This window comes from Schistocerca serialis, chromosome 7, assembly GCF_023864345.2.
Source record: "Schistocerca serialis cubense isolate TAMUIC-IGC-003099 chromosome 7, iqSchSeri2.2, whole genome shotgun sequence".
NCBI classification, from domain to species: Eukaryota; Metazoa; Arthropoda; class Insecta; order Orthoptera; family Acrididae; genus Schistocerca; species Schistocerca serialis.
In genome coordinates, this window is record NC_064644.1 from 397833653 (window position 1) to 397848028 (window position 14376).

The 14376-nt window shown below is 38.4% G+C and overlaps 1 protein-coding gene across 1 annotated transcript in view; it reads left to right on the top strand.

Annotated features, from left to right (window-relative positions):
• LOC126412037 (leucine--tRNA ligase, cytoplasmic) overlaps positions 1-14376 on the top strand; it is a 169650-nt gene that overhangs the window by 71946 nt on the left and 83328 nt on the right. Inside the window, exons 5-6 of the mRNA XM_050081412.1 lie at positions 7889-8133; positions 10507-10732. Coding sequence (XP_049937369.1) covers positions 7889-8133; positions 10507-10732 — 471 coding nt within the window. The remainder of the gene's footprint in view (positions 1-7888; positions 8134-10506; positions 10733-14376) is intronic.

Genomic DNA, 14376 nt, shown 5'->3' on the forward strand with positions numbered 1-14376 from the left:
TCAAGCCTTCTAATCATCAAGAAGATCCAGGAGGAGAAGAAAGTCCGATAGCTTCAATCTAGCTGTCTCTGTGGCTTTCATGCCTATGAGGCTGACAAAAGCATTCAGACAACCCATGAAGTTCAGCAGAGGCAGTCAGATGTTTCAGGATGAAGGATGAGATCTAAGTCTAGCAGGGAAAGTTTTAAGACGACCAAGAAAGTCTTAGTTCTGGGTAGTAGTCATGGGAGAGGAATGTCAGAGTTAGCTCATAACTAACCAGATAATTAGATTTTTTGTAAGTGTTCTTTGTAACAAGTTAATACAGGGTTTGTGAAATTGCCCAGGAAGGGACATTCACTCACAGATGGGACTGATATATTGCTACTCATTTGGTTGCATTATATATGGCATGGACTGCATCTGAATGCTTCTGGTAAGTGCCACTTGCACAGCTAATTGCCAAAAGCATCATGTATGATTAAAACAGTATCCATTCCCAGTCATCTTATTTCCAGTGCATACCTTCAGCCTCTCACAGGCTAAAGTTGTCCAAAAGACAGAGCCACAAAACGATGTTACAGTTGAAACAGCTGCCAGCAAAACAAAACTTACAGCTTAGACAAAGGCATGGATACTAATGAAACTGCATTTAGCATCTTCCATTAACACATCAGGAGTGTCATTAACAGAAAGGATGAACTTCCCATACAGAAAAATGAATGCATAGAGGGAATGCCAGCAGATGTGTTCTGTGAACAATGAAAAACTAGTGTAATATTTTACAATATTTATTATTTTATGAACTTTTTTTTGGCCGTTACCCTATCACGAATGTGTGGTTGCGCAATTTTTGTGCGAACCAAGTTTTTAAACTAGGGTGTCACAGTTGGTTCTGAAATGTGACCAGTGTTAATATTTGATTTATGACTAAAATGAGAGGTACAGCTATTTAGCTAAGATAAAATATGTGACACATTTAATAATTATCTACATGACGAATTACAGCAATTGTTCCGAGGATGAATTGAATAATATGTTGTAAACTTAGTGGCTTGTTTCAAAGAATTGACTGAACAAAATAAGCTTATCTTTAACAAAGCCAGTGTTGCAAACAGGTAAAATACTACGAGTAAGACTAAATGGGCAATTGAAATAGCTGTAGTTACCTTTTTTGACAAGGTAACCGGAACTTCTCAGCACAGTTGTGGTAATTTGTGATGTAGTTCTTTAATGAATCTGCACATATATAATCCAAGCTAAATACTTTTACATCCCACTTTTACTGAAATAATTCCTCTTGTTTAGTCCTAAATCAAACATTAATAGTTGGCAACTATGGAAACCAACTGAGATACTCCATAGGTTCACTAGCTTAAAATCTTTGAGTCCACAAATATTTCACAGCCAGACACACTTAATTTCTTATCTGATGAAGTCGTAACAGCTAGAAACTGATGAGTAAAATAATAAATATTGTAGAATATTACACCAGTGTTGAGTGGTGTGTAGCGAGGGGTGCCTTACCAGATCAGGTCTCAGTTGGCACCTCCAGGACATTGATGTTCTGACCCTAAAGAGGAAGTGAATAAGGTGGTTTTGGCTGCTCAGGTTGAAGTACCAGAAGCACTGTCGGCTTCACTGGCAAGGAAAAAAGATCACACATAGGTGATGGAAGGACCGAATGCCTGTTGTCCTTGGCAGGATGCTGTAGGTCATGGTGCAGAGGCGATCACTCCTGCAGTAGCACCTCAGATGGTGGGGACAACTGCCGGGATTCCCCAGACCCAACCAGGGGGTCAGCTCATTGGTATGCACTGACACTGGAGCGCCCAAACAAAAAGTTGTTGCTTCTTCAAGTGGAGCAGGCAGTGGTAGTAATAGATCCAGCAGCATCCCATAGGGATGTCCATGCAGCAGCTTTACCAGACTGCAGCCATTAGTGGACATTGCTTTGCAAGGAGCTATGAAAGTATTGAGATCTGATTATGATGTGGCTGCCTTCAGTAGCCTTTGACATTTGGGTCATAAAGCTGTGGACAGAATGTTCCGCCAAACTGTTGGGAGGCAGGATTGAACACAGGACTCATGATTTGTCCAATGCCATCATGGGCATAAGAAGAATCATGAAAAGGCAACCACTGTAAACTGTGGCTCATTAGCAGCAGTAACAGCAGAAGCTGTCATTGTTGTTGTCTGCTGCAACCTCATGACATATGGAAAATGGAAAAAAGAATAAACATGGACGAGGTATGTAGTTCCAAAGAATGGTCTGACTAAATTGTACATGCTGGTGTTCCCATGGCTGAGTGGAATGTGGCAAAGAGAAATAAGACTGCTGCTGTGCCTGATGGGTCAAACAACAGCACACTACTTGTGTGATGTCATTGTCCGTTTGCAATCAATACACATAACCGCAAGTAAACTGTTTCATGTTGCTCTCCCAGTGAGATTAATGGAGGAGCCACAGCACCATAGCTACAGAGCCACAGACACCTGTGCCTGACAATTGGCCTCCTGCTTCATGATCAGAACACCTTAGCAAATCTGGAGCCGGTGGCATCATACAAAAAAACTTGAGGCCTAGTGATACTGAGGCTGACAATTTGGCCATCTATCCTACGCAGACACACGGAAAAACACACTTCAGTAGAGGATCCTGCTGGAAGCTATTGGATCATTCCTAGAAGTTACTGAGAAGTTCTCCAAAGACTCTTCAGCCTGGGAGTCTGAAAACAGTTTCATATCAAGTTTAAAGCCTGGAGCTATAGAGAGTCTGTCATGGAATGTTGTTGGGAAACTCAATAATGTATGAAGTACTTGTAACTGAATGAGTACAATGTTCTTTATGGCAGTTTTGCCTTGGGCCTATCAAAGTCACTGTAAAATATATGAAACTTACTTCCATGAAGGAAAATATGGAACTGATTCACTCCAGAAGTGATGGCCAGCAGTTCCTCATCTGTTTCCCAATAATATTCTTGAAGTTTGTTTAGGATTTTGGAAACATGCAACCAGCTATTCAGAACTATCAGGGAAAGAATGGTCCTGATGCTATGTTGAGATGCATCTGTTGCCAAAACCAGTGGTGAATTATGAGCAGGTTTTCAAAGTTTGAAACACCTGCTGACAGATTTGGAAACTGGCATGTTTTTGATTGTTTTGATGTAGTCCTGTGAGCTATAACCCCTCTTTACTAAGGATGATCCTAGGTAAGTGACAAAGTTGCAACAGTAAACATTTAGAAAAGTTACAGTTACATTTGGGAACACCTGCTATCAGCTGTTCTAAAAGCCGTTGGAAAATTGCAGGTGCACTTGCCACCCCAAACAGCAGCCTATTATACTGGTAAAGACTTAAAGGTGTATTTAATACAAAGATGTTCTGCGACTCTTCAGCCAGCAGAAGCCAGAAATAAGACTTCACCAGGTCAGTGTTTGAAAAAAAATGGCAACCAGTTAATGTGGAAAGAGAGTTCATTGTGCGGATGTGAATCTATTTCTGCTTGGGCATTTACAATAATTTTAAAGTAACCATATGTGCTTAGGGTGTCACCAGGCTTATTTATGACCACTGAGGGAGAGACCATTGACTGAAACATATAGGCAAAAGCACTTGCTGTTGTTCCAACCTGTCTAATTCCTATTTCACTTCATTCTGAGATCATCAGAATCTGATACTTTATAAACACATCACTGCAGAAGATTTTAAATAATGTATGCCTGAAAATTCAAGGATGTCTGTAGACCAGGTTCAAATAATGGTGCAGATTGGTAACATAAAGTTTTAGTTTCTTCACAAGGCACTGAAGGCTGGAAAACCAAAGCCAAATAGCCATCAAGCCCAAAAATAATTTCTGGAGATTGATCGGTACCCACAAGAAAAGGCAGTGTCCTGACCACTTGTTTATACTTCCAGAGAGGCTCATTTAGCTTAACAATGAACCTCATGACGCCCATAAGCTCAAAAATTGGATTGAAAGTGTTCAGAGGCAGAGTGTGAAAACTAAAGTATTTTGGTTGATTGATCATAGTGATATGTGTACCTGCATCAAATAAGAATGTAAGTTACATTCCTGATTTATGTGTGTAACACTACTTTTTGTGGAACCACTGAACATGACTTCCCGTAATGTTATTGAACTGGATTGTAGAAAGACAGCGGCCAGACAGCTATCTGACTCTGCATACTTCCACTGTGTCCCTTATGAAAACACTGTTGGGATTCAGCATCATAATGAAGGCAGTTTCAATGCGGCTGTAAAGTCAAACAAATCAGAATAAGTAGGCAAAAACCGAAAACATCGTGTGTGACATCCCTCATCCACATGAGGTGGAGTAGAACAGGGCTGTCAGGCCACCATTGAATAATGAGACATTTTTACCATAGTAGGATTGGACGGAAATTGTGAAGCATTTTGTTAGTCCTTGCCAGGACAATAGTAGACACTTCAAAGTCAGTGAAAATGTTTGCTGGGCAGCTTGAGAAATTACAAAAGCAGAAGTCAGTCACAAATCCTCTGCTATCAATTGATCTGACTGCCACAGTCTGTGCACGTATGTCTCTATCAGGGGAAATATGAATTACATCTCTGATTAAACTTTCTGTGTGTAGTGCGCCACAAGAACATGTAAATTTACACTTACTTCTCAGTCTTTGAAGATTTGTGATCCATTAAGTGTAACTTCCTGAGTCTGACATACAGTGCTGCAAAAGTTCTAATTAAACTATAAAAAAAAATGTTCTGTCAGCAATGCCCTGACTGCAGGGCCAATCTCAGCATGAGGAAACAGAAATTAGGGTAAAAAAAAAAAATCTGCTGCTGTTATGAGTCACTAATTGTCACTTTTGTGGTAAACTTTCAAGTCGTCCTATGTATTGTTAAACGACTGGAAAGTTGAAATAGTCTGCAGAGGTTGCGGCTTCAGTGTGAGCCGAGCTAGTGAAATCTTTCACCAAATCATGATGCTGATGAAGCTGCTGTTGTCACTATTCAAAAAATTTCATGTCTGTGGGGGAGCCATGCTATCCAATTGAATTGGGCCAGTTTTGGCACAAGTTTTGTAGTCCCCAATAAAGATTACAAAACTCATTTACTGAACAATGGAAAATTCAGGATGGAGTAATGACAATATTATGGAAAGCGCAGACTGTTAATCACCATATGAAGATGTTGAGTTGCGGACGAGCTCAACAAAAAGGCTGCTAAAATAGAAAACACACACACACACACACACACACACACACACACACAAGACCACTGTGTCGGGGCACTGTTGCCGGACCATGTGTAGCAACTGTGCCTGATGGGAAAGCAGTCTCTCTCTCTCTCTCTCTCTCTCTCTCTGTGTGTGTGTGTGTGTGTGTGTGTGTGTGTGTGTGTGTGTGTGTGTGTTTTTCTACTTTAGAAGCAGGCCTTGTGGCCAAGAGCTCAAATGTACAACTGTCTTTTTGTTGTGCCTGTGTGCAACTCCTCATCCCCTTACATTTACTAGCACTTTGTTGAGTGTGCTGAAACACACACTAAATGACCCATAGTTTACAAGAGTTCCAGACTCTGGAAATTTCCAGGACTACAAATGACATAATCAGAACTAACACAAATTGAATTACAGTGCTGGAAAGTGTGAGAGGCTTAAATCATCACGTGGCCATATGGTATCACACTCAGCTGAAGTAGAACTTAACAGTGGTAGGTAGACCATCACTATACTTAGATTCCAAATAGGACCATTCGTAACAAGATCAGTCTAAAAGAATAACTAGTGTAGTGTCCTATACAGCATATGATGCTGTTCACACCCATTCTGTTCTACCTCTCATAGAGAATTGCAACTGTAATCATTTACATGACTGCTAATACTGTGTGTGTGTGTGTGTGTGTGTGTGTGTGTACAAAATTACATTGACATCTGACCATCTCTTCTGGCTGCTTCACTCTTTTGTCAGGCGGTGTAGATGGATTCATGGACATGCAGCGTCAATGATTGGGCTAAAATAGGATCTAAGATGCCGTCAGGGGTATGCCATTTATCATACAACGAGCTTGAAGATTCTTAAATTACTTGAACACTAATCAGTATTTTTTACTCTCCCTGATAAACTTGGACAACATAATGAAATATTTGCTCAGCACCTACATGTATCAGAATCAAAATTTTATGGTCTCATTATGCACATACACAAATAATTGATTTAAAGTATAGGAGACATGTCATTATAGATAATGTAACTGAGATACATAAAATGCATCAAAAGAAATCTAAAGGTAATCTTTATTTACAAAAATTAGTACAAAGTTATTTCATTACTCTAAAAAAGAAAACTTCATCACTCATTTAAAAATTCCATGAGTGAATACCAAAAGTAGGATGTAGGATGGTATGTAATTTTATCTTCAGTAAACCTAGTTCCATACTGAATGTTTTTTCACTTTTAATTTATTAAGAATTTTAGTAACCTTGTATTGAGGAGTCAGAGCTGAGTGTTGGTATGTGAGATAGTAACATGAAATTATTTTTGTTTCATGTATAATACATATTTTGGAAATGATTTTCAATAATTAATTTTGGGTTGGTACAGATAAACAATTCAGAAATATATATACATGGAATAGTTAAAATTTTTAGATCCCTGAATAAAGGTCTGCATAAATCTCTAGGCTTAATATTGCACGCATTTATAGTATTTGCATTTCCATGAAAGATTATGCTATATATCTAAAAACAAAGAAGATGTGACTTACCAAACGAAAGTGCTGGCAGGTTGACACACACACACACACACACACAAAGTTCTGGCTTTCGCAACCAATGGTTGCTCCATCAGGAAAGAGGGAAGGAGAGGGAAAGACGAAAGGATGTGGGTTTTAAGGGAGAGGGTAAGGAGTCATTCCAATCCCGGGAGCGGAAAGACTTACCTTTGGGGGTCTGCTTGTGTCTGTGTATGTGTGGATGGATATGTGTATGTATGCGAGTGTATACCTGTCCTTTTTTCCCCCAAAGGTAAGTCTTTCCGCTCCCGGGATTGGAATGACTCCTTACCCTCTCCCTTAAAACCCACTTCCTTTCGTCTTTCCCTCTCCTTCCCTCTTTCCTGATGAGGCAACAGTTTGTTGCGAAAGCTTGAATTTTGTGTGTATGTTTGTGTTCGTTTGTGTGTCTGTCGACCTGCCAGCACTTTCATTTGGTAAGTCACATCATCTTTGTTTTTAGATATATTTTTCCTACGTGGAATGTTTCCCTCTATTATTACCATATCTTCTTTGTTTTTAGATATATTTTTCCCACGTGGAATGTTCCCCTCTATTGTATTCAAAAGATTATTCTATATTGTACAAGAGACTCGAAATAGCTGTAGTAAACAATTTTCCTAGTGTCCCTATTACTTGTGTAGGAGAATTTTGTCACTGCAAAAGCAAGTCTGTTTAGTTTGTTTCCCAAATAACTTATACGAGAAGACCAGGATAATTTTTTTTCAGTAAACATCCCCAGGTTACTTACTGCTTGTATTTACTAAGTTATATTCTTTATCATTTGCCTACATTCATGAAAAAACAAAGACCCTCAGTTCCTGCTCGTGTAGAGGACAATTAAAGTATATTGTAGTCATCGTCTTCAGTCTGAAGACTGGTTTAATGCAGCTCTCTACACTAATAAACTTGAAAAGAAATGACACTGCCCAAGATACAGATGCAGCATACAACTGTCAGACACATTCATCTCCTCACCCCTCCTCTTCCTTACCTCCTCCACCTTGACCACCACCACTACCACAATATGCCTAGTCTCTCTCTGAAGGTACAATTCATTATATAAGGTCAGCCTTTCATATATGGCCACCACGCTGCTGCCAGTAAATGTATGTTCATCTACTTTTTGTAAGCAGGCATTCTCTTTATGATTTACAGGTTGATTGGCGACGCTCATTTATCACAACAGATGCCAACCCATTTTATGACCAGTTTGTGCGATGGCAGTTTCTACGGCTTCATGCTCTTGATAAAGTAAAGTTTGGAAAGCGTTACACAATCTACTCTCCATTTGATCGGCAACCTTGCATGGATCATGACAGGAGCACTGGAGAAGGGGTTGGTCCAATGGAATACACTGTGGTTAAGATGAAGCTTCAGGAGCCATACCCTGAGAAGCTGAAGTAAATATTAAACTTATGTCATGAATTATTGTTCGAATTGGTGTCTTTTTTGGAACATTAAATTTAATTTTGTGTATAATGCTTGATGCTAATGACCCTACACTCAAACTACTTTACCACACTGATACAGTCTTCCTTTACACAAATCAGAAAAAGGACAAGCTGTTTATAAGAATGAAAAAGCAAATTTTTTGCGGTGTTAATTAAGTTTCCTATCTTGTGCTGACATAGTAAGTAATTAGAGTATTGCAGAAATTTATGCAGGGGGCAAGGGCAAGGTAGAGGGGGCCGTTCTAAAATTGCCATTTTTTTGTATAAATTTTACAATAATTGCTAAAGACATAGTATTGCCCCACTGCTATTAACCACGTAATGCTACAACTGGCATAACATCCTTTCAGAAGCATGTGGGGGGACAGGAAGCAAAGATAATATACAAGAAAGCAATTTATTTGCCATTGATTGGTTTTTGATGTACTTGTAATACATAGCAATGCTCTTTCAGATGTCCAGCTGAGATGATAATTTAGTTATTATGTACAAAGTCTTGAATAGTTACATAGCTGTTTTTTCCAGGTGTTGAAAGCTTTACATACATTGTACTATATCACACACTGTTTTTGTAAATCTAAGTAGCCATTCCAACTTTCCTAAATTGTATTTTAATTAAAGTTCAGTCTTGATCACAACATTTATGTCTCAATAACATAGGTAACTGGTTTCGGTTATGTTTATATAACCATCTTCAGACCCATACCTTCCTTGGAGGATGGTAGGCGGAGCTTCAGCTGCTACGAAGTCAACTGATCCTATGATACTCTATTGATCACTGTTTCCAAAAATGTTTACCAAAAATTATCTAAATTGGTAGATCTTGAAAAAGGTATACTTAATGTAAACAAAAATTAACCTTATAATTGTAAAAGCCAGGCTCCATTGGGGCATCCGAATTAATTTTCAGTGTCATGGTGGGGTTGTACTTTCTTTCCTGTTCTGTTGTAAACAAATAGAGAAGTACTTCAGTTCACTTTGACATTTGACAGTTATTTGTGTGCTCCTGTTTTGGATGCATAATTTAAGTGATAGAAGTAATATAACAGCAGGGGAGGAGGTGGGGGGCGGGGGGATATGGCAGAACAAAAATAAATTTGCAGAGAACAAATAACATGTATTAATTCAGTAAACAAGAATATTCACAATGAAAAATGCCAGAAAATGAAGAGAAGGGAGGGTGGAAAATCAAGGTTGTAGTTAAAATTTTCAGTAAGAAATCAAAATTAAAAGTGTCTGTCATAAATAACACATTTAGTGAACTATGAAAAGCAGCAGGTTGTGGAGTATTTGTGAGGAAAACTGAGTAAAGCCTTTTCTCCATGTTACTAGAGAAGTTATCAGAATGAAGATTTATAGATAGAGGAATTCTCCAGCAGCTGTCGGTACAGAATTCAAAGTGAGTACAGGACAATGCATGATAATGAAAAAGAGATTGGGCTTTCACTTACAGTCTAGAACAAAACTATATTAGCAACTTACTGTGGCATTTGATGTAAAACTAATTGCATTTCAGCATCATGTAGCCAGTCATATGGGTAGGATATTTTATATTAATGACAATTCAGGATTTGAATCAGACATATTTATAGAAAAATATTGCTGTTAGTAGATAAATATGCTCTGTGACATGGTATTTATAGTGCAAGAATTTCTCTGATGTATGGGTCAGTTTTAATCTCTGTACGTTCTCTGTACAAAGCTCAAAGTATAGTGCTGCCTGCATATTCCACTGCCTCCTCCCTCTCCCAACTCAGACCTTCAGGCTGTCAATTAAAAACTTTAGGAAACAGTACTTTTTGGAAAGTAAACCTATTTTTGCTATTAGCGCTTCAGCCCCCCCCCCCCCCTCCCCTCCCCCCAAACCCACCCACCAGGAATTTTCTTTTGGAGAATAGGTCCTCTGGTCAAGAGTCAGATCATAGAATGGGCCTTTCAAATCTGAGGAGCGAGGCTATTAATTATAAGGATAGTTCTACGAGTGGATTTCTCTGAAAAGGCAAAAATGAAAATAAGGAGCTCTCCTAGTGTATTTGAAGCATGTGATTGATAAATTCACTTTCCAGCTGTTAGAATTTGGTAGGCTTGGTTTCTTTTCTGTAAAGCAACTATTATATCCAGATATAAATTGAATAGGAACTTGTAATTGATTTCAGTGAACATGTTCACTGGAAAATACTATCTGTCAAACATATCACAATCCTCTCTACTTTTGTGTTCCATGCTTATTCTTATTGCATTTAATAGGAGTAATTTTAAAACTTGCATAAATTATTATTTATAAGAAATGTTCTATATATATTCTTTGGTTACATTTACAAGATCCTTGACTGGACGACCAGTTTTTCTTGTTGCTGCTACTCTTCGTCCAGAAACAATGTATGCGCAGACAAACTGTTGGATGAAGCCTGATATGCGGTACATAGCTTTTGCTGCTGCAAAAGATGAAGTATTCATTTGCACTGCCAGAGCAGCAAGAAATATGTCTTATCAAGGTCTTACAGCACAAAGTGAGCGTGTAGATATTCTTGCAGAGCTTACTGGTCAGGTAAGTGCAAAGAAAATTACCAAAGTTTAAATGAAATTAATCATTTATTTAAAAAAAGACTTGAAAATGAGTGTGTGTGTGTGTGTGTGTGTGTGTGTGTGTGTGTGTATTTAAAATGCATTGTTGGGACCATCTAATCAGGAATTCAGATTCATTCATGTTTTTAAACTTACCATTGTGAAAAAATGAAAAGTTTTAAGCAGTCTTCCCCAATTTTTAATTGATTAAGTAGGAAGATAGATAGTTTGCCACTGAAAATACACATGTTTGCATGGAGTACCTCACAAGCTCTATCCCTCACCTTGCTCCTAATCTTCATTGCAGATAGGCAGACAACAAGAAATTAACTTTACAAAAAAGTAGTATAAGTTTCTTCATAAGCAGAAAACACAAAAATAACTCTTTAAAGGTGAAAGACGACCTCATAGAATGTGTATTGCACACAAAATTTCAAGGGATGCATGTTGACGCACAACTAAAATGTACTGAGTGTGTTACTGGTACCGCCATCGGGAAACGAATAGCTTCAGCATGCTTTGCAGAGAGAATAATAAATTCTGTGTATAGTAGCTCTTGCCCCAGAACAACATATTTTGCATATACTGTATTCATTCTGTGACGAGTTATGGGATAATGTTTTGGGGAACAAATGAACAGAACAGACAAACAATCTTAAAGCTGCAGAAAAGGGATGTGGGAATTATGACAAGCAGCAAGAGAACTCACTGCACTGAGTTGTTTATATCTATGGCAATCTTGACTGTTCCATGTGAGTACATTTTGCAAACGCATTAAAAAAGATGTTGATCAGTACCCAAAGAACAGGTCTCTGCACGAACATGGAACAGGTCCAGCCACAACGTACATCTCAATTTTTTAAAAAAAAAAAAAAAAAAAAAAAAAAAAAAAAAAAAAAAAAAAAAAAAAAAAAAAAAAAAAAAAAAATCCAAAATAGTATGCTCAATAATGCAATTAAATTATACAATAAACTACCACAAGAAATCAAAGACAAAAGTTAAATACATGCCTTCAGGAACATAAAAAAAAATTTATTTAAAATGAGGTGTAAATTTTGTCGACAATTGTGCTAATGATTAATTACTGCAATTAAGAGGCATTTTACAATATATTCAATAGAACAGTCAAATACAATGTCCAATGGTTTAGTCAGCAAGACAGGACATGTATGTATCTATTTATGTGTGTAATTGTGTATATTTATGTATCTGTGTGTCTGTGTTTTATGCATTTATGTTTTGACAACATCCATACAACCTACATTGTCTATGGAGGGATAAATAAAATAAAACTTGACGTTCATGAAGTTGCAATCAACATTGCTTGAGTGTGATACAGGACGTTCATTATTACAAACCGAATATTCTGCCTGGGATTAAAAATCTGTGGCTTCTTTGGAAGTGGCATATCTTTTAAGGTCATAACTGTTAGTTGAACGTGCAAATAAATCTCTCTTAACTTCTGTGAATAACACAGTTTTTGTTTTCTTCCTTTTTTACTTCCATTCATTCATTCAGTCATCGTGTTTGGCAGACCCCATCAAGAAAGAGAACCTTCAGAGTTGTGATATAGTTCAAGTTATATGAACCATGGACCTTGCCGTTGGTGGGGAGGCTTGCGTGCCTCAGCGATACAGATGGCCGTACCGTAGGTGCAACCACAACGGAGGGGTATCTGTTGAGAGGCCAGACAAACATGTGGTTCCTGAAGAGGGGCAGCAGCCTTTTCAGTAGTTGCAGGGGCAACAGTCTGGATTATGGACTAATCAGGCCTTGTAACATTAACCAAAACGGCCTTGCTGTGCTGGTACTGCGAACGGCTGAAAGCAAGGGGAAACTACAGCCGTAATTTTTCCCGAGGACATGCAGCTTTACTGTATGATTAAATGATGATGGCGTCCTCTTGGGTAAAATATTCCGGAGGTAAAATAGTCCCCCATTTGGATCTCCGGGCAGGGACTGCTCAAGAGGACGTCGTTATCAGGAGAAAAAAAACTGGCATTCTACGGATCGGAGCGTGGAATGTCAGATCCCTTAATCGGGCAGGTAGGTTAGAAAATTTAAAAAGGGAAATGGATAGGTTAAAGTTAGATATAGTGGGAATTAGTGAAGTTCGGTGGCAGGAGGAACAAGACTTTTGGTCAGGTGATTACAGGGTTATAAATACAAAATCAAATAGGGGTAATGCAGGAGTAGGTTTAATAATGAATAAAAAAATAGGAGTGCGGGTTAGCTACTACAAACAGCATAGTGAACGCATTATTGTGGCCAAGATAGACACAAAGCCCATGCGTACTACAGTAGTACAAGTTTATATGCCAACTAGCTCTGCAGATGATGAAGAAATTGATGAAATATATGACGAGATAAAAGAAATTATTCAGGTAGTGAAGGGAGACGAAAATTTAATAGTCATGGGTGACTGTAATTCGTCAGTAGGAAAAGGGAGAGAAGGAAACATAGTAGGTGAATATGGATTGGGGAGAAGAAATGAAAGAGGAAGCCGCCTTGTAGAATTTTGCACAGAGCATAACTTAATCATAGCTAACACTTGGTTCAAGAATCATAAAAGAAGGTTGTATACCTGGAAGAATCGTGGAGACACTAATAGGTATCAGATAGATTATATAATGGTAAGACAGAGATTTAGGAACCAGGTTTTAAATTGTAAGACATTTCCAGGGGCAGATGTGGATTCTGACCACAATCTATTGGTTATGACCTGTAGATTAAAACTGAAGAAACTGCAAAAAGGTGGGAATTTAAGGAGATGGGACCTGGATAAACTGAAAGAACCAGAGGTTGTAGAGAGTCTCAGGGAGAGCATAAGGGAACAATTGACAGGAATGGGGGAAAGAAATACAATAGAAGAAGAATGGGTAGCTCTGAGGGATGAAGTAGTGAAGGCAGCAGAGGATCAAGTAGGTAAAAAGACGAGGGCTAATAGAAATCCTTGGGTAACAGAAGAAATATTGAATTTAATTGATGAAAGGAGAAAATATAAAAATGCAGTAAATGAAGCAGGCAAAATGGAATACAAACGTCTCAAAAATGAGATCGACAGAAAGTGCAAAATGGCTAAGCAGGGATGGCTAGAGGACAAATGTAAGGATGTAGAGGCTTGTCTCACTAGGGGTAAGATAGATACTGCCTACAGGAAAATTAAAGAGACCTTTGGAGAGAAGAGAACCACTTGTATGAATATCAAGAGCTCAGATGGCAACCCAGTTCTAAGCAAAGAAGGGAAGGCAGAAAGGTGGAAGGAGTATATAGAGGGTTTATACAAGGGCGATGTACTTGAGGACAATATTATGGAAACGGAAGAGGATGTAGATGAAGATGAAATGGGAGATAAGATACTGCGTGAAGAGTTTGACAGAACACTGAAAGACCTCAGTCAAAACAAGGCCCCGGGAGTAGACAACATTCCATTAGAACTACTGACGGCCTTAGGAGAGCCAGTCCTGACAAAACTCTGCCATTTGGTGAGCAAGATGTATGAGACAGGCGAAATACCCACAGACTTCAAGAAGAATATAATAATTCCAATACCAAAGAAAGCAGGTGTTGACAGATGTGAAAATTACCGAACTATCAGTTTAATAAGTCACAGCTGCAAAATACTAA